The following is a 27,011-nucleotide window of genomic DNA, read 5'->3' on the forward strand; positions in this document are numbered from 1 at the left end:
CGCCCCTGTATATATATATATATATATTTATATATATTTATAGGCCTATTTGTAATCAATTGTACATATAGTGTAGTCTGGAATTTAATAACTTATGTTCACAGAGGGTGCATTTATTTAATCAAAAATATTGTAAAAATCGTTAATACTGTGAAATGTTAATACAGTAACACTTTACAATAAGGTTCATTAGTTAACTAAATGAGCAATACATTTGTTTCAGTATTTATAAATCTTTGTTCATGTTAGTTAATAAAAATACAGCCGTTCATTTTTTGGGGTCATGTTAGTTCACAGTGCATTAACTAATGTTAACAAATTACAACAACTTATTACTAAATATTGAAATGAATATTAACTAAGATTAATAAATGCTGAATAAGTATTGTTCATTCTTAGTTCATGTTAACCAAGGAACCTTATTGTAAAGTGTTACCATTATTACTGAGTAATATATTATTTGAATATTTTTTTCAAGATTCTTTGATGAACAGAATAAAAGAACAGCATTTATTTTGAAATAAGATCTTTTAATCAATGCAATGCATGCTTGCTGAATAAAAATATTAATTTCTTTTAAAAAAATAGTTTTGTATGGAAGCGTTTCATGGTTTCCAAAAAAATAGTGAGCAAAAAAAAAAAGAAAGAAATGGTAATAAGAAATGTTTCCTGAGCATCAAATCCACATATTAGAATGATTTCTGAAGGATCATGTGACACTAAATTAATGATGGTGAAAATTACATTTTAAAAGATATTAAAATAGAAAATGTATATTAATGTGCTTTGCAAATGTAATATTTCACAATATTATTATTTACTTTTTTCTGAGACTTCAAGAATTTTTTCATTTAAAAAATCATTATGATTCCAAGCTTTTGAGCGTGTGCGTACGTGTATTTTTAATGAATTATTGGTCAGTGTTAATTCTTGTTTGTTTATGATATATTCAAAAGTAGCTAAATTTACAACTTTAAATGTCACAATTGTTTTATATTATGCAGAAATGATTACGCTGTAGTTAGTTAGTAATACCTAATGCATTAACCAATGTTAACACATTGAACCTTATTGTAAAGTGTTATTTTATTTCCCTTTTTTTTGAGGTTTATTACAGTCTCAACACTTTCCCCTCCCTTCAGTGACCCCTCCGATGATGGGCGGCCCCGTTCCCATGAACACAGACATGAGTGGCCTGAGCCCCACCAACCCCCTGCAGTCTCAGTTACAAATGGTGCCCTCCTCTCACTGCACACCTCCGCCACCCTACCCAATGGACAACAGTATTTCCAGGTACACAAATACACTCGCAGTAAGTCTCTCTAAAGTGGCACATACGTGAAAGGGAAATGGCGTTATCGTAGTTCTGTTTAAAAGCTTAACATGTCAATTGCAGTTTCCTGTTGAGGCTGGGCTGTTCAGCCTGTTTGGACTATTTCACAGCCCAAGGACTGACCAATATCTACCAGATTGACAACTACAACTTGGAGGTGAGGAATTTGCCTTTCTCCTTAGTGTCTTTTGTGTCTATGTGTCAGGTGCCAGTTCAAGATAACACCGCCTAGAATTGTTAGCACAGTAAACGTCAGGATTCGGAGAGATCAGAGCAGTGGCTGCTGTATTCATGAGCTCTGTGGTATTTCCATCCACAGGACTTGTCCAGGCTGAAGATTCCCACAGAATTCCAGCACATCATTTGGAAAGGAATCATGGAGTACAGGCAGACCATGGAGTTTTCTCCACCTCCCCACATCTTGCGCACCTCTAGCGGGACATCCACCGTCAGCGTGGGCTCCACCGAAGCCAGAGGCGAGCGTGTAATCGATGCGGTGCGCTTCACCCTCCGTCAGACCATTTCGTTCCCTCCGCGGGACGACTGGACCGATTTCTCCTTTGACCTGGCTCCCGATTCTCGTCGCAACAAGCAGCAGCGCATCAAAGAGGAGGGCGAATGAACACTATACATGCAAACAACGGCAAGAGTGTACATTTACTGTACACACACACACAAACACACACACACTCGGTTTCATATTAACACACTTGGTGTTGGTCCAGATCGTTTCACAGTTTTCCAAAGCAAGTGATGATTAAAAAAAAAACTGTGAGCCTCATAGTCTAGTTCACTTAAACTTAAATGGGCAGATAAAATGCACTTAAAGTCCTTTACGGTTTCATTATCTTCTGGTGGATTTAGCTCTGGTTGTCATTTCAAGCCCCTTTATTGAACGCAAGCAGATGTGGCTGAGGGGAAATGGTGCTTTGCTAGATTGTTTTGTCATGTTTACTGTTTCTTGAGACAAAGCACTTAAGAAATGCTGTTGTTACTACTCATAAAATACACACTGAACGTTTGGGGTTTCTTTCCTTCTTTTTAAATGTCAAATGGTATATTTCTACGTTATTGTTTTTTTTTTTGTATAAAAAAACCAAAACATTTTCCTCCGAGCAGGAGCTTTAGTGTTAATTGTAATCATTGTTGAGAACTCCTTGCGGTTGAACAAAGTCATTTTTAAAAGGCTGACTTGTCAGTTTTGATTGTATGTATTTCGAATCGCACGTGGTTCTCTATTCTCGCAGAAAGTGTTATTCGTCTGTTTTTATTTGTGGTGTAAGACTGATGTCATGTAGCCTCTTCTATGTAATACTGTAAACCCTTTGTATCTTTTATTTGTGAGTCGCAAACACTCCAATACTAGAATTGCAGTGTGTAAGTATTGAATTGAATTGCTTGAACTGCTGTTTACTGGCCCGTAAAGTATAAAAGTGATGTTTATTGGTTAATTGGCCAATGTGTTTATACATTGTCAATGCAATGTGGCTTCAGTATTTTTTTTAAACTAGTTTTCAAAATCACGCGATACTCGTTGTTAGCCTGTTTGTCGCAATATTGTACAGTTTTTTTTATTTCACTTTCACTTGACAACTGAGTTAACAATTCTTTATCAAACTATTATGGAATTATTGTAAATATGTTGCAATGTACTTATTTTGATATAAACCAAAAATAAAATATCATTTAACTTTTTTTTTCTTTAATAATTTAAATCAATTATCCAGGATTCATTCAAATTTATTTAAACAGGAGATATTATCAGTAGCATTCTGTGGTTTTAACAGACAATAAACAAAGGTTGGAAAGTTGAGCATTGGGGATGATCCTATGAACATCTTAATTTACAGTACAGGTCATGTTAAGAATCATTCTCATTTAAGACTTGCACTTGCATAGTGTGAAACTGACAAGACTATTTCCAGAAATGTTCTTAAGGTTACTTTTCCTCACATTGATTTGACCTCTCTTAAGGTTTATGTATAGATTATGTTTGATACTTGTACATAGTTTGTATACATTTATTTTGATGGACACTGGATTCACAAACCAGTTTTTCTTTAGTGCTTCAGCATCACATAATACTCAACAGATGCTGGTTCACTTCATTTAACTCAATTATTGGCATCTTCAACTTTCTCAATACATTCTCTCGTAAATTTGGCCATTGCTTATTGAGTAACCCATTTCTTTTTAATCTTGAAAGCAACAGTAACAAACAAGACAGCTTCATGGAACCAGGTGATCCAACAAAAGGTTAACAATTTCTGGGCATTTTAGTGAATCAATACAGATAGCAGCAGAGTTGTGTGGAAGTATAAGTGGCAGACTGGCGCAGCCTCTTGTGCAAGCAACCATACTTTCCAAATATGAAAATTAAGTATATATTCACCTCAATGTCTGTGATGAAGCTCCAGGTGAATTAGTCTGCTGTAAAAACACTGCTCTGATAAATATGTCAAATGTTTACATGAGTATTCAGCAATATATGATGTTTACATCTTCGAATAGCAAAAGAATTAGTGACCTCAAACATTAAAGCAGAAAAAGAGCAATGAGGTTCCTTGATTGAGGTTCCAAAACTGTTTTCTCACTCAGAGGACCTGTTTGAGACTCATATAAAACAGCTATAGCTCATTAAGGCTCGAGACAGATAGATAACAAATCTAACTTGCTTAATTAGGTCAGTTTCTCAAATCAGAAATCAAAATCACAAAGCAAAATGAACAAAAATCACCATTTCTAATGCAGGCTCATATTGACATCTCCATGCCCAAAGCTTAAGAACTCCCGTCAATCATGATGGCAACGTGTAGAAAGAGTCTTGACAGTATTCCACGTCAGTGTTGCCCAGGGAGGAGGATCATGACAAGAAAAAAAAGAACAAAACAAAAAAAAAAAAAGTGTGGGAATGCTCTACTACCCCCTTCCCTTTCAGGCTGTTTTGGTTGGAGCTGTGGCTGTCTCCTGGATGACCAGAGTGAAGCATTTCTGATGTCTCTGTCACTAAGAGCTCTCCATAGCATCTAAAACTTTCATGATTTGCTGTTTGATGACTTTAGTGGCGTCACCTGCGTCTGGAATTAAATACCTTGAGAAGAGAGGACAAGAAATATGCTTATGCTTACAATCTTGGAAACTACACAAAGACAAGTACACCAGATGACGTGTTGCATAAAAAAATAAATATTTGCATATACTGTTAAGTATGTAGCAGGGTTATCATTGACTAAAACTATTAAAAACTATTTTATTCATTGATAATAAAAATTGAAAAAAAAATTTTTTTTTTTTTTTTAATATTTAAAAAATTGGAGAAAAAAAATTAAATAATAGAATAAATGATACATTTTGCTTTGGCAACTAAATTAAATGCATTTATAGGCACAGTCTGCAAGTTTCACCACTAGAGGTCACTTAATGAAAGCAATAACAAAGGCGTGGCTTGATGGTGCCGAGAATGAGCGTGGAATCATGGGAGGTGTCATTTTCACCTCCACCGCCGATAGAAAGCCAGTCCCTCCAGGATTTCGCGGGCCTTTTTTGTGATTGTTGCAGCCTAAAATGCCTGATGTTGCGGCCGCTTTTTTTAAAAAGTTGCGATGTTCTTCTGCATGTTTTTATAGGTTAAAACGGCAAAGATAGATAGATTTTTACTTAAAATGCCCATATTATGCTTTTTGGCTTTTCCCCTTTCCTTTATTGTGTTGTTATATTTTTTTGTGCATGTTATAGGTTTACTAAGAGAGAAAAGTCCAAAGTCCACCCCAAAGGGACTTATTATGTCCCACAGAAAACACTGTTCATCATCTGCATCTGCTCTATTGTAGTCCAGAATTGACTTAAGAGACAAAGTCACACACTTTGTAACACACAAACAAACTAACTAACCATTAGTAACCATAAAAGGCAAAACAAACGTTTTAAAGACACAGCAAAACCTAACAAACTAAGCTTCTTTTTTTTTTTTAAACAAGATCTGCACCTGCAAAATAGTCAATGTGCAGAACCTCACAAACATTAAGCAGCATTTATGTTGAAAGATGCCAATACTAATGAAGTGCAAAATACAGTTTTAGGAATAGCCACTAAAGTTAAATGGTGGAAAAACCAAATGTTTGATAATGTATTTTAATATAGCTAATATAATATAATATAGCCGCATATCCAATAAAGCTGTTCTAATTTGATTTTTTTTTTTTTTTTTTTGTCAGACAATAGAACGAGTCAGCTAGCTATTTTTTATGTGTAAAATTTTCTGAATTGAGAGAGTTTGGGAACTGGGTGAACTAATGCACTGTGATAGTAAGTAGCCAATTACAAGTGATAAACACAAGAAAAGAAAGGAAAATAAAATGGTCAAACTCAATTCTTTAAATATAAAACAAAAGAGAAGCAGATAAGTGATAAGTCCGTGGAAACAACACTGCTCATTCGCGTCTGTCAGCTGCCGTGCTGCTTCTCTACTGCAGCCGTTCACTGAACAGGGACGCAGAGAGAGGTGTGACGGCAGGGAGAAAGCAAACCTCGCGCTCGCAGGATTGTGCTGGCAACATTTGGTTACTGAGGTTTGTCCAAAAAGCCGCTAGATTTGTCTCTAGTCGCTTTTTTATATCACTAAATATAGCGACAAAGACTAAGTTGGCAACATTGGCCTTTTCTGTTATTTTTGTAGGTAGCCTAATGAGACGTTGGCAGTCCACATCTGCTGCGTCTTCTGAACAAAACAAGTGAGTTTGCTGACGTTTGACGACGCTTTGCAGGAGACCGCGGCGCGATGATTCGTCAAAGTTGCAGAAAAGTTGCGGTGATTTTTCAAAATTGCAAGGCGCACTGAATTCACGTGGATTTGTTGAAGTTGCGTTAATAGTTGCGATCGCGACATCGCGAAATCTTGGAGGGACTGGAAAGCAATCCGTCGGGACTCAGGTAGAAACCATGTTCATATATGAGCTAATGTATTACTGTTTAACTTGGCCAAAACAATCATACCGAGTGTGTTGAAAAAGTTACGTTACTCTGTGCGTTCGCTCAGCAGCTAGTATGAGACGCTTGTTGCACATTACAATAAGCTAGATCAATATTAGAATATTATATAATTATAAAAGCTTGTGTTGCTAAATGTAATGCAATTAATTTTAAAATATTGTATGTATATCTGTATTACGGTTACTACAAATGAATCTCTTTCTGATTATGCTATGTTAGCCACTTGACAACTAGGCGTTGTCTCTGAGGGATGGTACAAATATGTTCTTCAAGGTAAATCAAGAAAAAAAAAAAAAAAAGAGTCGAACAATAAGATTAAATGTGTTGAGCTGTATAACAATGATTAGTTTTCTGTCGATAAAAGTATGTAAATATTTGCTCACCTGTCTAATAAAACGCATAATGTCTTTGTTATTTCCATGGTTTCTACGGAAGTAAATTCTACAGAAATCGAGGGTAACGCGGATATGACATCATTGTCAGACGATGCAATGACGAGCTGTTCCACTGGTTAAAATGGCAGAGGTCTCTGGATTTAAACTTTTTTTGGAAACATTTGAGATAATGTAACAAAATATAACATTACATCGTTCTAGTAGCTTTTGGATATTTTAATCCAAAAATCTTCCATGTTGTGCCTATAAGTTGAAGCACTTAAATTACTAATGGGAAATAATAATAATAAAAAACAAAACCTGAACAAACTAAAACTGAAATAAAAACAATTCAATCTAAAGAGGTAATATTTAAAGAAAAGAAAATGTATAAAAATGACAGAAACACAAAAGACAATTAAAAAAAATATATATAACTAAAATTAAAACTGAAAGTGTCAACAAAAGCCAATTCAAAATATTCATAATATATTTTTAAATAATAATATGAATATATATTTTTGAGTAAAAATACACAAAGGTCTCTTGGCGTCCTGTTGTCATATTCACCATACCTCTCTACAGCCACTATCTCCACTCCTGCAGCATTGTTGTTGCCAAACTTAAAAGTGATGAGTTCTGGATGCTTCTTCTTAGAGGTGATCTTCACCACAGAGTTTAGGGCCTGCCTGGACTGGATGTAAGCAAAACCTTTTCGGGCGGCGATCTCTCTCAAACAGTACATGTGTGTTGCAGTGATCAGCAGATGACTGTGGAAAATAAAACAATGGAATGATCAACCATAATACGCACTAGAGCTGCACGATTCTAGATAAATCGAGAATCACAAGTTTTTGGTTAAAATAGAGATCACGATTCTCACACTATTCTGAATAGACAACTGAACAACAGTCATTTAAATGTTTTTTTTTAAAAAATACAACATTTAACAATTAAAAAATATTGAGTTCATTTGAATTAATACATTTTTATTTAATCTGTTTGAATGAATGAATGATTCAATGACTTGCTCATTAAGACTTCACTGGTTTCACTAATGGAATAATGATATTATGTGGTTGAAAAGGCTGTTTGTGAAGCTTTTTCATACCTATGATAACTACTCCCTCTGGGTCAGTGGCACACAGATTTTAACGTGATGGTAGTTTTCGAAGGTTTAATAGACATGGCTATTTACATCTATGAATAAGATCATGTGGGTATTTGAATTGAGATTGTTATCTTTTAAGGATTAATCGTGCAGCTTTAAAATGCACCCACCCAGTGTTGTAGTACTCGAGACCATATTTTAATGGTCTTGGTCTTGTCATGGACTCGTGTGCATTTGGACTCGAACATTTTTTTTTTTTAGGACTCGGACTTATTCCCGAGTCCACTCGAGTTCAATTCAAAATATTTTTCATGATTATTAATGTATGTTAATATTTCTTTAAATTGATTGACACATCCAGTGATTTTCTAGTGCGCAACTGCGCATGACAAATTGTAATAAAATTACTTTTAACACCACCTACTATGTGGCCTTTTTACCCTAAACTGATCATATTTTTTAAACTCTAAGTAAATTCAGTAAAAAAAAAAAAAAAAAAAAAGGATTTCTCTAAGTAAATAAAAGTAAATTAGGTAATCAACCCTCACTGGTCTCGGTCTCGACTCGGACTCGACCGTCTCTGGTCTCGGACTCGACTCGGACTCGACTCTCTATGGACTCGGTCTTGACTCGGACTCGACTCTTTCTGGTCTCGGTCTGGACTCGGACTCGAGTGAGGTGGTCTCGACTACAACACTGCACCCACCAACCTCTATCAACTGGAAAGCCTCAGTCTCTGATAGGTAGTATTATTAGCATCACAGTTTTTCACATGCAACCGTATTTTTAGACTGAATACCTTGGCCAGAATATAACATAATTGTGTTACAATGTTAGAATATAACCTTGTTTGTTTTATAAATGGAGGAACTTTATATATATATATATATATATATATATACAGGGGTTGGACAATGAAACTGAAACACTGGCCAATGTTGGAGGTTTCACATCTATATGCCTGGCGGCCAATCTTCAGAGTAAAGCACGGGTGGATCAGTGATGGTTTGAGCTCCAATATCATGACAATCCTGATTGGATTTGATGGACACGACACTGCCGAGGACTACCAAACCCTTCTGGAGGATCATGAGCACCTGATGCTCAAACCGCTCAAACCGCATGATCATGCACCAACACACACAGCAAGACTTGTGACAGAAGGGTTTGATGAAGATGAAAGTGACGTTGAACATCTCCCATGGTCTGACAGTCACCAGATCTAAATATTATTGAGGTGTTTTGGAGGAGCGAGTCCACCAGCATCATATAGTGACCTGGACACCGTTCTGGAAGAGGAACGGCTCATAATCCCTCTGGTCACTGTGAAGGACTTCTATCTGTCAATTGGTGCTGTATTTGGATGCAAAATGAGGCCCTTACCATTCTAACAAATTATTGTGTTGTAAGACCAGGTGTTTCAGTTTCATTGTCCAACCCCTGTATATTCTTAAACCTTTATTTTATGGTATAAGCTGTAGTGGAATCCCTGGAACACCAATCCCATGTCTAGTTCTGATGTGCTCAGACATGTGGCCTCACCTTGGGAACATGTGTCCAGTCTCCTTAACTTCATTGCATGGAATATGGTGCTTCACATCTGGTTTGTTGATCCAAGTCTGTATATTGACAATCTCTTTTCTGTCATCATCTGATATTGATGAACTGTCAATCTCATCTAAAAGGAGAAGAAAAAAAGAAAACATGAGGAAATACACACGGAGCTAAATATGAGATGACTGAATGTTGTGTACCAAAAGTTGAATTTATAAATAAATGTTATGTCTATTTAGCTTTCATTGATTTTTATTTCAGTTTAAGTGATTTTATTTCTTCAACAAATGAAAATTAGAAAAGTTGCTGTGGCAACTAACAGAAAAACAAATAAATAAATAAGTTAAAGTTTTTCAAATACCAACACTGGCTTATGTGTGTTCGATTGAAGTTTGAACTAAACTCTGCAGGAAAGTGCAAGTTGAGTTGCTTGGAGCAGGTTGAAAGTCCCTGGTTTAGATGGACCTATGCATTTACCTGTATCATACTCTTCCTCATCTCCAATGCTGAAAACAGGCTTCACACCCCTGTATGGCTTCCCTACCCGATCACTGCTGCTTACGTGCCTAAAGAAAAAAAGAAAAGGCATCAGAGGTACTTACAAGAGACACTAGAAGAATAAAGGTTTGACCTTCACAGTAGCATTGTCTTCCTTGTGCTAAAACAGGCATTCTAAGAGCATGGTAGTGAGATGAGGTGTCCTCTAGGATTAGAAAGATGAATACTGTTAGTTGGAAGAGAGGGAAGTTAACATGTCAGAGATGAGAATCAAAGTGTGGAAGGCCAGAGTTTACAAAGTGAATCCATTTTACAGTAAAACTTAACTTTAACATTAAAATCAAAATAGCCCCAGTCTTCCACAGCAGTGATCAAATCTGTGTAAAAACAATGAAGAACTGCTGTCTCCCTCCACACAAGTCAGGGGCATCAAAGAGGACTCGGACTTCAGGCTGTGAGACAGACACTGCTGGCATAAAACAAGGAAAGGCACAAAGTGGCAAATGCAGTGAAAGAGGTCACAACAGCCAAGAAAAAAATACATGTGTGGTATTTAATTCTGAGTGGTATTTGTGAATTCTACTACACATGCATATGAATATTTGGTAGTGGATGAAAAGGTCACAAACTTTAGAATATTACTCTACTCTGATGATATTCTCGGAATAATTTTAGCAGGAAACAGGAAATTCAAAAGACTGAATAGGATATTTGTACTATAGATGGAGGTGATGCAGATGCATATGGTGTTAGAGCATGAGTGTGCCGTTTAATCTGGGTTTTGAAAACCCCTACAATGAGCTAAAGCCGACAGCGCCACCTTGAGAGGGCAAGTTGCGGAAACCGGATGCACGCTGAAGAGGGCACAGACAAACAGTAATGAAGTCTTACCGATCCAGTATTCCCTTGTCTGGCCAGGGTAGATTGAAAGACATTCTAGTGTGAAATAACAGGGCATAGGTTGGGAGGATGATTAAAAAAGGAAGACTTAAGAAAATCAATCACTTTAAATAAATGTCTCTATGTAATATCATTCAAGTTACTTACTTAAGGGGTTTAAAAAAAGGGAGAGAGATCTGATCATTAAACCTTTTTACTTTTTTTTTTCTTCTCATCAATTGTTATTCTTTTTTTTAATCAAAAGACGGACATGTCTGCAGAGAAGGATGTGAAAGAATGCCTGTCTGGTGAACTGAAGATTAAGGATGCTCACCTGTCCACCGGTGTGGAAGTGTTTTCAATGAAGCTGATCATCTTCTCCTTCACATTAACTGACTTTGACTTGAGTGCAAAAGTCATTTTGTTGACAAGTGATTTAACTCCTTTGCCATCTGCACTGTTCAGTTCCCCCTGTACCAATATAAGAGATGGGCTGAATTAACTTAATCCAAGTTTGATAGGCATTTGCTTATCACAATGCAAGTTGAAGGTTTTAATGGCTTGCTTTACATACAATGTCCACTAGATGGCACTGAATGCCACCCAGAAAATGAAAGGAAGATGCTACATGTATTCAGCTTATTTTTCAAAAGGGAAGAAAGCTGTTTCCTATGAATGTGTGTGAGACTTTAAATTCCTTAGCCACTATAAATTAACTAGAAGAATAACAGTGCAGAAAGCAGTAAAACTATTTGAGCTACAAGCCATTGTGTTTTAATTACAATAATAAATGTATCAAATGCACAGCTAAAATTACAGGAAGCAGCACACAACAGAAGCCTTGACCATGCATACTCCTACCTAAAATGGTACTTCAGAGAAGTACCATAAATATCTTGAAAACAAATTAAGAAAATGATGAGTAGGACATGGGCCACAAAACCATGGTTTATGCGCTGCACACCCATTAGGGTTACTGCACAATCAGATGATGTAAAGTGCATCTCTCGCACTCACATACACACTAAACTCACGTCAACTGAGCTGAGGCTACTGTGGGATCCTGAGGTGCTCACAATCCAGTGAACATAAACATTATCCGGCCCTTCAACATTAATATCTGCCAGGTGCTGCTGCAATGCTGAGAATAAAAGAAACAAAAAGGCAGTGAGTTTCATTTGCACAATAAAACTGCTTCTGTCACCATGTAAAACTGCTGATCAGTTTTTTCGAGATTTCCACGACGCATGCGCGAGAACTGCGATCTGCTTACATGTGCTTACACTACTTCAGATCGCAATTCTCGCGCATGCGTCGTGGAAATCTAAGGAAATCTCGTTTCTGGCCAACAAGGAAGAAAAGAAATAGTCGAATAAACTCGTTATTTTTGTTTGTTTTTTCGCACAAAAAGTATTCGCGCCGCTTGATAAACATATAGTTGAGCCACGGTAGTCACTTGGGATATTTAAACATTTTCTTCATTGACTTTCTGGGTCGTCAAGAGGCAGTCCCTCAGGAGCCAATGTGGTAGTTATACAGCTCTCAAATTTAATCAAAAATATCTTCATTTGTGTTCCGAAGACGAACGAAGGTCTTGTTTCTAACAATGCTTAAATCTAGAGAAATAAGCAGTTTGAACCAGGACATAGGCCGGGTCCATGCGTCTTCTATCAATTGACATTATACCCATGTTACCCTCGATTTTGTAGAAACCATGGAAACACCAAAGACGCTTTTAATAGACAGGTGACCAACTGTTTGGATATATTCATCCACAGAAAACTAATAATTGTTATACAGCTCAACAGTCTTTTTGTTTAAATCTTGTTTTCTCGATTTACCGCGAGTACAATATTTACAATGCCGAATATCAATCTACTTCTAAGTGCCTCATATAGTGGCCGCCGAGCGAACGCACAGAGTAGCATTATAACAGCTTTCAACACACTCAAATGTATCTAATATGATGAAACAGTGCTGCGTTACCCTACAGAAGCAGCCTGTGGCATAATAAAAGCTCCACTGCTCTCGAGCTGTGTGTCGTGCTTGTCTCTCAATAGCTCCAGCAGCTTTGTTTCGCTCAAACAGCTTTCATTCGTAACATTAATAAATCTTTAATATATTACCGGTCAATGGATATGATTTCTGCCTGAGTTCCGTTGCATTCTCCACCGGCTGTAGAGGTGAAGACAACAACTACCATGATTCCACGAAATCAAAGCGTCATCAAGCTACGCCTTTGCTTTGAATAGTGGCGAAAAGTTACGGGGTGTGCCTCTAATTCTTTGTCAATATTATATTTATCAACTGCATTTTGTTCCAAATTTGGCCAGAAGGTGCAGTGCACAGATGATTAAAAGAGTGTTAATTTTGCAACTGAAAATAATACTTACCCATAAATCCACCTTTTGCTATGCTCACATACTCTTTATTTTTCTAGACAAAGGAAAGAAAAATAAAGTTCTAATAGTTATGAAATTCTTTGAATAATAATTTACACAACAATTCAAGATGTAGGAGCATACAAAGTTCTCACCTGTAGAAAGTGGGCAAGCACCATGTTCATGTACATGTCCTCCTCTTCACGTCCACTGCCCATGAAGCAAAGATGCTCTCCGCTGGCCACAGAACCCGACTCCAGAGACTGCTTCTGTGCCTCCAGAAGAGACTTCACTGACAGGGCAAACTCAGAGGGGTTATGGAGCATCTGTGAACCAAGACAAGGTAGTGAAGGACCGAGCTGTGTAACAATTCCTCTGTGAAGCAGCTACACATAGTATTTTTGTGGAAACAAAGTGGATCAGAATCTCTATTTGACCAATTCATACTTGGCCAAATATTTAATAATGCAATTGTATTTTCAAATCAAAGGTATTCTACTCTGCTTGCAAATATTCTTACCAGGTCAGAGTCCAAATGAAAGGCAGTGGAAAGGTGACCAGCATTGTACTGCTCTGCAGGACGGCAGTCGACTACAAAAAATCTCACACCCTCCTAAGTGGCATAAAACCGAAAGAATAACATCACTTGAAATAAGGCATCACATGCTGAAAACTGATTTTCTGTTGGTGATTCGCATGCACAGCTGGCAGAAATCAAGATGTTTTCAAGGTCAAAGGGTGTGAATTTGAAGAAATAGTTTTTTTGCAATGTGCATACATGGAGCACTTCAATTATGGGAAACTGAAGCTCAAAAATGCATCCTTGACACTCACAAGGATTTATTCTTACACATCAAGCACGTTTACCATATTTGATGTGTTCTATGTATGTGCGATGATCAATGTTTATATGTGAATAAATTAAATGTTCATCATATACAATGACCAAGTCTCTTCAGAAGACTTAACTGCTTAATTGATAAAGATTAATTTTACAATGCCTTTATGTACTTTTTGAAGAATAGCATGAAAACGTTAAAATATCTTCATTTGTCGAAGATCATGAAAATATATGAGGGAGTAAAAAGAGTAAATGACAAATTTAATTTCTGGGTGAACTATCCCTTTAATGTTGAGCCCTGATCAACAACATTATTAATCATTAAAGATGATTTGGAGAGGTCTTCAACAGTAATCTTGGAGTGGGGACTCACAGGTTGTAGCTGGTTGGCTTGCAGGATCTCAGGGACGGATACGGGCAGACAGAGTGCTTGACTCAGGTCCATGTCCTCTTCTTTTAGGGCAACCAGACTGCTGCCAAACAGATTATGGTTCTCCTGCGCACAAATCAAATACTTAAAGGGTTAGTTCACCCAAAAATGAAAATTCTACAGTATTTACTCACCCTCATGCTGTTCCAAACCTCTATGTGTTTATTTGTTCTGCTGAACACAAAGGAAGATATTTGGAAGAATGTTTTAATCAAACAGATCTCATTCCCCATTGACTACCATAGTATGTATTTTTTCCTACTATGGTAGTCAATGGGGAATGAGATCTGTTTAATTAAAACATTCTTCCAAATATCTTCCTTTGTGTACAGCAGAACAAATAAACCCATAGAGGTTTGGAACAACATGAGGGTGAGTAAATACTGACAGAATTTTCATTTTTGGGTGAACTAACCCTTTAAGCACGTAATACCTCAGGGCTCGATATTGTGATTCACTTGCATTTGTAAATGAAAAGAGATGTGCGATCATCGGTTTCGTGAAATGCAAGGTCATAAAACATCTTAAATGGTACAACAAACCTATTAACTATTTTAAAAGGTATTACATTTGAGGGTGGAAAACAGGAATTGTGATTTAGACACACTTTTAAATGATGCTATATGGTATTAAAATATGTTATTGCGATGCACCACAATTTCTGATCTATTGTGATGTGCATCATATCTATTGGAAGTTGGAAATAAGAACAGGGATATAATGCTTACCTTTCTAAGCGATAGAGGCGTCTTGCTGTTGTAATACTGTGCTAAAGAGAACAAGTCTTCAATGTCCTCTGCCTCTAGTAATGATGGGGACAGCTCCAGCATTTCTGAGAAAAAATAATATTGCAAAAATTAGAGCTGTACACTTGTCACAATGCAACAGGTTTTTGTAATGTATTTGTATAATATTAATAATTCATTAAATTAAACAATTAAAAGTAAAATATTACTGATTATCTCCTCTTTGCCATCTCCTTCTTGGGAAAGAATGTTGTCTCTAGACATCAGAAAACAAAGAAAAACATCTTTTGACTTGATCTCATTAACAGGCGAGTAAAACTACCTTAGTGTAGTTCATTAAAGGGGTCCTATTATGCCTTTTTCTTTACTGTGTAATGTAGCTGTTTATGCATGAAAAGGGGCTGCAAAGTTATAAAGCACCACAAAGTCCACTCCAAAGGGAGTTCTTCACGATATCATTAAGCAGGGTTTCTGAACTATGTACAATGTAGTTACAATGTGCAATCGTAACGTACATGTCAAAATATATACCAGTTATGGTAAGGGCCTTACATTTCTGATACATGCTTTAAGTGGTAGACCAACTTCCTGTATATAATTAAAATATAATGAATTACCGGACATTGGCAGGGAAAAAATTAAATGTCTGACAAAATTAAATCTCTCTGGTCAAATTGTCTGATAAAAATTGTGTAATAATCCCGCCCCCCTAATACAATATGAATTTGCCTAAAATGTGTAAAGCAAAAATACACAACGCGTCCAAGTGAAGATTGCGCAACTCGCACAACGTATCGTCCATGCAACTGATAAATCTCTTATTTAATAGCGAACTAAATGAATGATCTGCTTGTTAACTGGAGGTGTTTTATTTATTTGTATTAGGTACATTCCTTTAAAAAAGGGAATGTGTGTGAAACAGTAAAAAAACAATTGGTGTTGATTGACGCCAATCAGACGTTCATGTTTTTTCCCTCTATTTGAAAGGTATACTAATAATATGTTGCATTCTATACGGCCTGATTATATAATTTTTTTAAGTTATATAGCCCTGCCTCCAGTTTTCCTCAACTTGACTAACTAAGAGGCGATATTTGACCGGCATATCATCAAAACCATTTTTTTTCTAGCAGAAACTCTGGTATGAACATATTTAGTAGATGCCATAAACAAAATTATGAAACTGTGAATGAGCATAATAGGACTCCTTTAATCAACTGAGTGCACTGAACAGTCTGAACTGTCACATACTTGGCATTGACAAGGATGATGAGCAAGAGGAAGAAGATGAGAAAAGGGTCAGCCTGTTGAAGATAAACATCCCACAAGGCCTGTGTTACCTCAGGGAGACAGTGGCTAGAAAAGAGACTGCCCAGCTACAAGAAACAGGAATACAAAAAACAACAAAAAATAGAAGTGTCAGGTTCTTTAGCAAAAAAGATAAATGTATATTTGATTAATTCTAGCAATATGACCATTACACTTTTTTTTTTTTCAAACTAGCTCCATAGCACGTACAAGTTACGTATAGTTTATATACTAAGCTAGGGGTGTCCATTGTCCAACCATGCTGCTGGAGGGCCAATGTCCTGAATACTTTAGCTTCAACCTTCATTTAACACACCTGCACCAGTTAATAAAACGTCATGAGTATTAGTAGGAACTTCCAGAAGGTGTGTTGGAGTAAGTTTGAGCTAAATTCATTGGCCATGCACAAGCAGGTTTGGACACTCATACTCAATCAACTATAGCCAGAAAAAGACTGACCCAACTGATGGCGTAGGAATCAGGAGTGATCTTTTTTGTATCCAGGAAGGAGCAGAGTTCAGGCTCATGATACTGCAAAAGGAGCCTGAATAGGTGAAATGGCCGTCCTTTCACAAAACAGTCTCTGCAAAGAACAAACGATATGACTAACTATAACATATAACTATGTTACATATAACTATGTAACATATACATATAACTATATAAATCAAGGAAACTGATACACTAAGCATGTATGTTCCCCCTCTGCCAACCTAAAGGCTTTCACAGTAAAAGTTGGGGGCATTTAATCACCTTGAAGAACACTGAAAATTTCAAAGCTGGTCTTTTGGCTTTTTAGACAAGACATGGTAATTTCAGGGTTATTCTACATAATAATACTTAATTATTTTTTAATTATTATTATTATTATTATTATTAATGTTCGATAAAATTACACTAACTTGTCAATCCACAAATAAATAATGGATCAGGTAAGTGTGGAAAAAAAAAAAAAACAGATATCATGGGGGTTTGTTGTATCTTTTCTTTTTTGAGAAAAAAAAAACACAAACAGATATAATGAACATCCTACTACCGTGGGATGTATTTATTCATAATGGCGTAGAAGCAGTTGTAGAGGTCTCTGCGAGACAGCTGTAAGCCCAAGAGTGGTTTGAGGATGTGTGGCCAACTAAGATCTGGAGTGAAGGTGACATTTCTGGATTTGCAGTAGAAGGTGATCACTGACTCCACATCTGACACCAGGTCCCGCCCTTCCTCCACTGGTATCCCCAGCTCATCTGTAAAGATTCCAAAGGTCAAAGATTAGCATCATAACAAAAACATTTTTACTGATTTTTATGAGGCTAACTAACTAACTAACTAAACTTTATAAAGGAAATAAAAAAAGAGAGCAGTTAAAAGTTGTTTTCAATTGTATTTGTGATAAAAAATAAATTCACCACGTCAGTAATACATTTATTATCTACTATCGATCATAACTTCCAATAAATGTAATATTATCAGAATCATTTTCTATACCGTACATGTCGATTATCGTGATATATCGTATTACCGAACACCGGCACGTCTACAACTGACACACCTTCACAGTAAGCCACCTCCCTCAAGCCCCGTTCACACCGCCAGCGACATGAGCGACATTGACTGTTGGCGTCAAAATGTGGGCGCGTCAAGCGACACGAGACATGCGACAAAAGTTGAGAAATTTCAACTTTATGCAAATGAGAAGCGAATAGGAGTGAAGACTGTCAGTAGAGCTTACGTCACCGTCTCGAGTCTCGACTGCAGGCAAGACAGAACAGAGATCCAGAGTGATTTGATTCACTTTTTTATATGATTTGACTTTAAAGGGATAGTTCACTTTGAAATTAATTTTGGATACGTTTTAGCTTACCTCAAGGTCAAACTGTTCTTGTCTGTCTGTCAGTCATGTAATGGAGGTACTGTATATGGGGTCCTCCTCAAAGAGCATGCACAGAGAAGTCCAAATTAAACATGATTTAATGACTCGTAAATGCAAGTACATATTGATGGCCTAAGACACGAAACGAGCGGTTTGTGTGAGAAAAGGAACAGTTTATATTGTTTTTACCTCTTGTAACCACAGCCACATCCAAGTGATCTGAAGGCACGGGCGCTTCGGTCTGCACAAGTGGCGGAAAGCGCCGGAAGTGATCTCTTGCGAGGATGCGAAAAAAAAGAAAGAAAAAAAAAAATTAACGTTGTCTGTTGATATATATCGAAATCGTCTTCCATTGCAATTTCCTGTATATCTAAATATGTTTAGATCTTCACAGTGAAGGGCAACACTTCTGAAATCTCTGTGTAAACAATGAGTGACGTACACGCGAGAGATCACTTCCGGGGCTTTCCGGCGCTTGCGCAGACAGAAGCTCCCTCGCCCTCAGAGTACTTGGACATGACTGTGATTACAAGAGGTAAAAATAATATAAATACTGTTCGTTATCTCATACACGGATAATAATATTATGCATGGAAAACAATCTTTCGACAGTCTTAGTGAGTTTGATTCATGCATTGATAGTTCTCGTGTGTTGTAATTGTATGATTCAAGTTTAGCACTGCTGCAGTTCATTTACCAATTTCCAATGCATTATTTGATTATTAAGGAAAAGAAAATGTATTATTTGTCTAATTTGAATGACGTTTTAGTGGGCCCAACTGTTGACAGTAGGAGTGAGTTTAATTTGTTGATTGATCGATCGTTAATCTAGTTAATGATTTAATGCACTGAGCACTGCTGTGGTTAATATAACACACTCGCAACAGCATTATATTACTTTTAAATCTTTTAAGCCTAATTCTTAATCAAATTAGAATAAAATCACTTTTATTTATCACTTGTGATTGTACTTTCTATAGATATGGCCAGACGTCCAGTCTGCCAACAACAAAGAGACAGCAAAACACCCACAAGCGACTAACAGTACAGAGACAAGTGACATACAGCGACAAAATCACTGGCGGTATAAACAGGGTATGTGATCACAAATTCAGTTCTCTTTGCAGCTTAATGCGCTTGAATAGTCAAACATGCACACAGTTATTTACAGTAAGTTATATCATGTGGAGTATTCATGTAAGTAGGTTAGCCTATGTCTTAAATGAACAAGCTGGGTGAAAATGTGTGTCAGTTTATTAGAGTCATTATTTTTAGTTTAGTGACTTAAACTTCTGCTTTTAAAAGCATTATTTTTGTTTTTAGAATGTAATGTTATTTTAACCCTTTTTACACATAATATATAGCATACCCTACATTGGTATTCATTAGGGCTGGGTATTGAGACAAATTTCACAATTCGATTCGATTTCGATTCACAAGCTTGCAATTCGATTCGATTACGATTCGATTCGATTATTTTGGATATCAGTTACAATAAATGGCCTTTTTTTCTCAATGGAATCAAATCTCTTAAATGCTGTAAAATATGGGAGTTTAGTTGTAGCCTATAGGCTTTATTAGCCTAATATGAAGGTATAATGAACTGTTTTGTAGCTGTACAAACACTTAAATGACACTTTTATTTATTTTTATAATAAGAAGATTATATGAAATATAAACATTTAAATGGTGGCTGTCATAAAAACTTGCCAGATTTATTCAAATATGCATTAAATATTGAAGAACATTAAGATTATAATGCACATGTAATATGGTGTATATATTTAGCAAAATGCTCCTCTCTGGAGTTATTTTTAGCTGACTAACGAGTTTATGTGGGTTTTCTGAGGTAAATATGTCGATACATGACAAGACATTGATTACAAGCTGTTTAACTGACGTCTTTCCACGGTTGAAACGCTGATTGAGCGAATCAATGTGACATGATATGGATTTCGATAACACACTTTCAGATGCTCATTCATGTTTATTTCGCGCTGTGACTGGTATTATTAAGCCGGAAGAGAGATCAGCGCTGCTAAGAGCAATCTCACGCCACAGCGCCAAAACGCTATTTATGTTTTTGAATTTCTAAAGAAAAGGGATGTAATTTGAAAATTGAGACTTTGTTTCATATTAATAGTAACAAAGGACAAAGACTATTGCGATTTTTTGGATGCGCGCAGCCGCGATACAATTTTCCATTCATTCAAATGAAACAGGATGACTAATCGATTCTTGAGATTTAAGAATCAATATCGGTTCTAAAAATGAGAATCGATTAATATCGAGTCGAAATCGATATTTATTACCCAGCCCTAGTATTCATTATATTAGCTATTAATAGACTTTAATATGAACATTGTTTGTAGAACAACATTGGGCAGAATGTGAAATAACTTCTTTTTTTTTTTTTTTAAATACAGATTTTTTTTATTAAAAAAAAAAAAATACAGAGACATATAACCAGTAAAGCCAAAAAATACTAAGATGTTATTCATTTATTTATTTTTTTGTTAAATCGCCCAGCCCTAATGTGTAGTACATAATGAGGATAGGTGATTCACCAATAATCTGCTGACTGCGGCTGTGAATGAGCGCCTGTTCTGCAAGGTCCAAAGCCCCATCCCATGAGGACAGGCTATCTCCTTTACCAGACACATTCAAAGCAATCTGTCAACACATGAATATAAAACTTAGAAAATTAACCAGAGAAAACACCTACAGTGCAACAAGGCTCTATCAGCAGCACTAGAGTTGTCAAAATATTGATATTTCCATATTGATCGTGAAATATCTGAAATGATCCCAATACTCCTTTTCTGCAGTATTGATACCAGCTGCACATTCTCACTCTCTCTTCTCTCTGCATGTTGTGTAACAGCATAATGGATCCGTGCATAAGCTAGTGTTGTGACAGCAGCCTAATAAACCTCATGCTTTCTGTCATGTTAATCAAAGAACAAAGAGAAAATCACTCCCCCATCTTGACAGAATAACCTTTGTAACTTTGTTAAAATTAGTCTGTGTTTAATTTTTAGAATGGAAACAATCCATAGTTATTTTACATTTGATTACTTAAAATTCTGTAGTATTTCTTTTCTTAATACTGTTAGACCCACCTGAAAAACTTAAAGCCATGTTTATTTTATTTGTCTATATTCTATTGTACTTATTTGTGCTATTGTTTGCATTTTGTTTATTATTCCTTTATTACTGACTGTTTACTGGCCTTTTATTCCCTAAACGTAGTTCAATAATTCAAACAAAGCCTCCATGTGTGCAAAATTATGAGATAACAAATTATCTGGATGGTGGTATACTATTACTATAGATGACAGTTTTCCCTGGGTATTGAATATCAATATTTTAAGGTATTGCATCGAAATTGGAAATTCCAGTATTGTGACAACTCTAATTAGCAAACCATTATATAAGCTAAGCTCCCACGGGGTGTAAGTTTAAAGGGTCCTACATTCCAAGTTTCTAAACTACAGTTTCCTTAATGGCCATCTGATCAATACAGACAGAGGCTCACTAAAGCCCTTTGGGACTCATTGACTCAGAAAGAAATTCTTTAAAACAAAGCCCTGCATGGATCTCTTATGTATTTTACACATAACACTTTTTCTGACTCTCTCATATACACAAATCATGTACAATCTTAACATAGCCTTTTAATAATAAAGATATTTCCACACGAGGCTACACAGGCTGATTAGTCAAGCTGTTTAATCTTTATACACTTACCATCCATAACTTGGCCCGCTGTGGTGGGGAAAGGTTTCGGACCTGGATGACACCGTCCTGATCCGTGTCCAGATCACATTCTGCCAAGTCAAGAGCATCTGCTAGATCCTGATTCCTTCAGAAAAGACAGTAAATGCACACATGACACACTGTGATCATTCAAACTTCACTCAGCAAAAGTCAAGGGCAGATTTTGACCACATTCCAGTTTTCTAAATTCAAGTGTTTGCAGTACCTACAGTACATGTACGCAGAAACTGTTACCACCAGCAATGCAAACAGAATGGTTTTAAAAACATCATTTAAAATTTCTATATTTTATCCTACAGTTCAAAAGCTGGGGGTAGGGCTGCACGATATTGTAAAAAAAAACAAAAAAAACCTACATTGCGATATTCTGTGTTTCTGCTACATAGAAATAATTTCACCAGATGATTTTAGCTCTATTTGTAAAGAATGAATCATTCTGGGATGATTTTGTAGCAGAGTGCATCTGCAAAGGAAATAATACTTATGTAAAGCAAAGATAAAATACAATAGAAGAAAGATACAAATGAAAATAAGCAGTGCGTTCAATTTTTCAGGTAAATCTAACAGTATTCAGGAACAGAAATTGAAAATCAAATGTAAAACCGCAGTCTTCACTGTAAATATAATTTTACTAATATAATTAATGAATACAGTTTGTATTTGTTAAAGCTACAAAAGTGCTTGTTGTTTGATTTACATTGGTGACACAAACAGCTGCTGTATATTAGGATGCTTTCTCTTTAAGACAAATGTTCCGATATAAAATACACATATCCGTTTTCTTTCTCAATTGTTTCTCAACAACACTATGTTTAATGAGGATACTCGGCCATTTTGACTTTATTTTGCGTGCACATGTCCATTTAAGCTCAAAAGAAGAGAACTGAATTCGCCGTTCGTTCACCTCTGTCTGGGTGCACAGAAAACACCATGTGAGTTACAGTGTTTTTGTGCTTGTCTATGAAGGTTAAACTTTGCAACTAATCTACGATCATTTGTCCCGAACCTGGGAAGCAGCTGGCTTATTTGGATCATCACGGATCTATAACAAATTAACAATCCCTACTTGACATTTCGGCAATATGACTATCGCAGCACAGTTGCGCACATCGCGAAATTTATGCTAAATATTTCGTGCAGCCCTCAGCAGGGAGTATGAAAGATTTTTAAAGATGTTTTTGAAAGAAGTCTCTTATTCTCACCAAGCATCAAAAATACAGTAGTATTATTGTGAAAAATAACTAAAATTACAATTAAAAAAAAGAATCTATTTTAATATTTTACAATGTTAATGGCTCTTGTGATGGCAAAACTGAATTTTCAGCAACCATAACTCCATTCTTCAGAGTCAATCCACCAGAAATCATTCTAATATGATGATCAATTTGGTGCTCAAGTATCAATATTCAATGTGTAAAATGGTTGTGCTGCTTAATTTTTGAGTAAAACGTAACAACACACTCATTTCAGGGTTTTGGATGAATAGAAAGTTCAAAAGGAACAGTTTTTGTTTTACATTTAAATAACTTTTAACATCAAAAATGTCTGTACTGTCACTTTTGATCAATAAAATGAATCCTTAAATTGCATTCAGAAAATGACTGACCCCAAAAATGTTTGTTTACTGATCAATGAAACGGTTTATTGTTATTGTATAAACTTAAAGCAATCGTGTCTCTTCAGGTGACTTGGATTAAACCACTTAATTCATAAAGATTTATTTTAAAATCTTCTTTATGAACAAAGTTTTGTTTGAATAGACTTCCAATGGAAGGACAGAAATTTCTCAGATTTCATTACCAAGATTAAGGTGAACTTCTTTCATTTCCGAAGAAAAACAAAAGTCTTGGAACAACATGAGGCGGCCAGGGTGAGTAATTGATGACAGAATTGTCATTTTTGAGTGAACTATCACCATTAATATAAAGAGAGTATAAAAAAATATGCCGTCTTATTCTAATGAACCTACCAGAATTAAAGAGAAAAATAATTATTTGTGTTAAGTGAGTTTATTCTTATTCAGTCTGATGCATTTCTATATAAATAACAAAAAATAGCACAGGCAAAAAACAAAAAGCAACTTGTGGAAACAGCCAGTGACATGAATCATTTATGAGCAATATGCTGAGCAGCTATACAGAAAAGAATATCACCACAACAAATATAAAGGTGCGTGTATACACGGTAGCTGACATGGCTGTGTGTAATGAATACACATTACTAAGAAATTCAACTGCAGAATGAGGCGTCTACCAAATTCAATATTCAGTCAAAAGGGTATTCAGTCTCTCTGCACTTTACTCTCCTCTAGGGTTTCTCTAAGAGCTATTACAAATTCTAGACACTAGCAGTACAAGCCAAGAACCTGTTACAGGGTTCTTCAGGAGAAAAAAATAATAATAATAAAACACTCGACTTGCACTAAATTGCATTTTTAACCGAGAAAAAAAAAAAAAAAACCCAGAAAGAAATCCTCTGAGGGCTCTTTGCCATCTGCTATACTGCCAGAGAAAGAAACTCGCAGACAAAGCCATACTCTCACACACTACTGAAAACAACTGTGCTGAAATCAAACAATGTGATCACTCACACAAACACACACACAGCCTCTTCTCAGCTGCAGCAAAAGTGACGCTAATGAGTACCTGCGATATAGTAGTTAATGGCATGAGTGTTTTTTACAGTATAATTTTCAACCCATTCTTTCTAACTGATTATTCCAAGAGTATCAAGAGTCTTTCTTTTTTGGTTAAATGGTTAAATAAATACATTAAGAGGTGTAATTAACTAGTAGAAATCAAGTTGATTATTGATGTTTGGTGGTTCCACAATCACTCTAAAGTCCTAACATACTCTTAGGGATGAAGGAGAAAGCGGTCTAACAACAAGCCATACCAAGCATTCAAACCTGGGGTGAAAAAATGCAAGTTGCCACATATTTTGTCTGAATAATAAGATAGGTAGGAAGCTTTAAAGTCAATACATTCTTTTTAGGTGAACTAAATAACATGCATAACTCTATCTGTGGTTAATAATGGACTTAGCAATCACAGCCTGCTATAAATATAACCCTGCCACAAACTTTGCTCCTTTTATCTCTATGTATTTTTGCCAAACTAATTGTCATTACACAGTGTATCTCTTATATCGCAATATCATTATACCTTCAATATAAAAGCAGTAAACTCAAAATGCCATGGCTGTGAATTAGACCAGGATTCAAAATTATGTTCAGAATAATTCTGTCGAACTTATACGCCACATGTGCAGATAAACAATTAAGCAGAAAAAAATGTTGACGTCAATATGATGTCAATGTAGCTGGGCTGAATTCCTCAAGCATTTATAACTTGGGAGGAGTTTCTAATGTTCATACTTATTTCAACTCTCCTGTACAAGACATACTGAAATATTCACACAAGAGTCCATACTCATCCAAAAGAAGGACTTCAGAAAGTAAAAAGGTGTTCCGAATTTTGTTCCAATTCCAGAAAACCTCCACAGCTGAGAAATTGTCTTACCGAGCTAAACAGAAAAATTCACACTTTTATGGAGAGCCGAATACCGTAAGCTACAAACACAGGCGACTATCATAATCATCATCACAATTCTATTGTGTCCAAAGCTACGCTAACACCTAGCAAAAGCTGTTTTAAAACAGCCAACTCCCAACGAAACAAAACAATGACACATTTAATATCTTAGGAGACATATACAGATCATCAAAAGAATAAAAGGACAATATCGAACTGCTGAGAAGGTCTGAGAAACAGCTGGAGTCTCAAAACAATGCTACACTGCTTTGACTAGCCAGAGTAGCTGCTTAGCACAGCATCGCTGTCTCACAAACGGGTGTCGTGAAAACTACGTGATAATCTCTCTTCGACGGTCATCAAGCTCCGAGTGATAATATCAGACTGTGAAAGTTCAGAATCGTTCTGCGGTAAAATTGATCAGTGATGTTTTCTTACCAGCTGCCTTGAAGCACTTCCCCTACAGCATCCGCCATTGCTGTGGTGACGGTCCACGTCAAACTGTGTCGTAAATACCAGCGTCCTGTCTCTGGGACCAAATGCGCGTGCTTGACACTAGTCTAGACGTGACGTAGAACGCGATATTCAACGGCGCGCGACTTAAGCTGATTAGTTTAAAGAAATTAATTCAATTGAGAGATTAGTAACTCTAGAAGAAAGAATTGATAGTATGAAAAAATCCCTTAATCATTGGTTTATGAGAGATCTGTCTAGCTGTCTATCATGGGCAGAATAGCTGACCAAAGCAGGAAACCCATGTTACTCTCTTTACGTTTCATCAACTGATAAGGTAAAAAAAAAAAAAAAAAAAAAAAAATCTATTTCGTTTAATTTCAGATGGAAAATCAAAAATCATTATATGAAAAAATCTCAGATGATTAAAGAATATAAAAATGGAGGAGGTCCGTGTACGTTGCGTTCATTCGTTTTTCGATTTGATATTGAATGAGAAAACGGCTCATTTAGCCTATTCTTTTTTTCCAAAAAAATTCGGCTTGATTTTTGATTCTTGATTTGGAAAAATGGATTGACTATAGTAGTTTGTTAATAATACAATCAAAAACGACCAATGTGAAGGTTCTCAGTCCACTAATAATCCAACGAAGTTTAAAACCTAGGGCAGTGAGATATTGGAGATATTGATTTATGTTCTTTAATAAAAACTTTCCATTATAACTCAACTGTGCTTTCACAAATCTAGTTTCTTAGCACTGCTGCTTAAGGCATTAGCCTACTCACCAAAATAAGCTCTTTCTCCTCGAGTTTGGCATTTGATCATGTAGCCTTTACAGTATCATGATTTGGCAATTATTAAATAATAAAACAGTAGATCAACATGAAAATCACTGCAGGGGCTGTGATATTTAGAACAAGAATCTGGTGGAAT

The 27,011-nt window shown here is 36.1% G+C and overlaps 2 protein-coding genes and 1 long non-coding RNA gene across 15 annotated transcripts in view; 1 reads left to right on the forward strand and 2 right to left on the reverse strand.

The window, feature by feature from the left end:
* tp63 (tumor protein p63) overlaps positions 1–3,835 on the forward strand; it is a 108,773-nt gene extending 104,938 nt beyond the window's left edge. For 5 of the 11 annotated variants that reach the window (XM_089134152.1, XM_089134153.1, XM_089134155.1 and 2 more), the window contains 3 exons: positions 1,107–1,293; positions 1,397–1,490; positions 1,653–3,835. In XM_089134152.1, coding sequence (XP_088990278.1) covers positions 1,107–1,293; positions 1,397–1,490; positions 1,653–1,955 — 584 coding nt within the window. In that variant the 3' untranslated portion in view covers positions 1,956–3,835. Of the gene's footprint in view, positions 1–1,106; positions 1,313–1,396; positions 1,491–1,652 lie in introns of all 11 variants that reach the window. The other 6 variants (XM_089134154.1, XM_089134161.1, XM_089134162.1 and 3 more) reach the window with 4 other exon arrangements.
* On the reverse strand, positions 3,375–26,206 carry tbc1d23 (TBC1 domain family, member 23). 3 transcript variants are annotated; one of them, XM_039691538.2, is made up of 19 exons: positions 26,063–26,206; positions 22,062–22,176; positions 20,879–20,984; positions 17,481–17,685; positions 16,904–17,027; positions 16,388–16,512; positions 15,346–15,392; positions 15,119–15,222; positions 14,334–14,456; positions 13,640–13,732; positions 13,275–13,445; positions 13,132–13,174; positions 11,773–11,879; positions 11,073–11,209; positions 10,751–10,795; positions 9,839–9,927; positions 9,350–9,485; positions 7,272–7,466; positions 3,375–4,424 (listed from the first exon to the last, which is right to left on the reverse strand). In XM_039691538.2, exons 1-19 carry the CDS (start codon positions 26,098–26,100, stop codon positions 4,340–4,342), a joined length of 2,088 nt encoding a protein of 695 aa, XP_039547472.1. In that variant the 5' UTR covers positions 26,101–26,206; the 3' UTR covers positions 3,375–4,339. The 3 variants fall into 3 exon arrangements, with proteins under 3 accessions (XP_039547472.1, XP_039547473.1, XP_039547474.1); XM_039691539.2 differs by lacking the exon at positions 10,751–10,795; XM_039691540.2 differs by lacking the exons at positions 20,879–20,984; positions 26,063–26,206.
* On the reverse strand, positions 17,723–19,673 carry LOC148977721 (uncharacterized). The gene is made up of 3 exons (XR_016169613.1): positions 18,501–19,673; positions 18,303–18,365; positions 17,723–18,190 (listed from the first exon to the last, which is right to left on the reverse strand). It is a non-coding gene; the product is annotated as an uncharacterized LOC148977721 (long non-coding RNA).
* Positions 26,207–27,011: the final 805 nt, after the last annotated feature.

The sequence above is a fragment of the Pimephales promelas genome, chromosome 8 (assembly GCF_988280905.1).
Source record: "Pimephales promelas chromosome 8, fPimPro1.hap1.1, whole genome shotgun sequence".
In the NCBI taxonomy this organism is placed as follows: domain Eukaryota; kingdom Metazoa; phylum Chordata; class Actinopteri; order Cypriniformes; family Leuciscidae; genus Pimephales; species Pimephales promelas.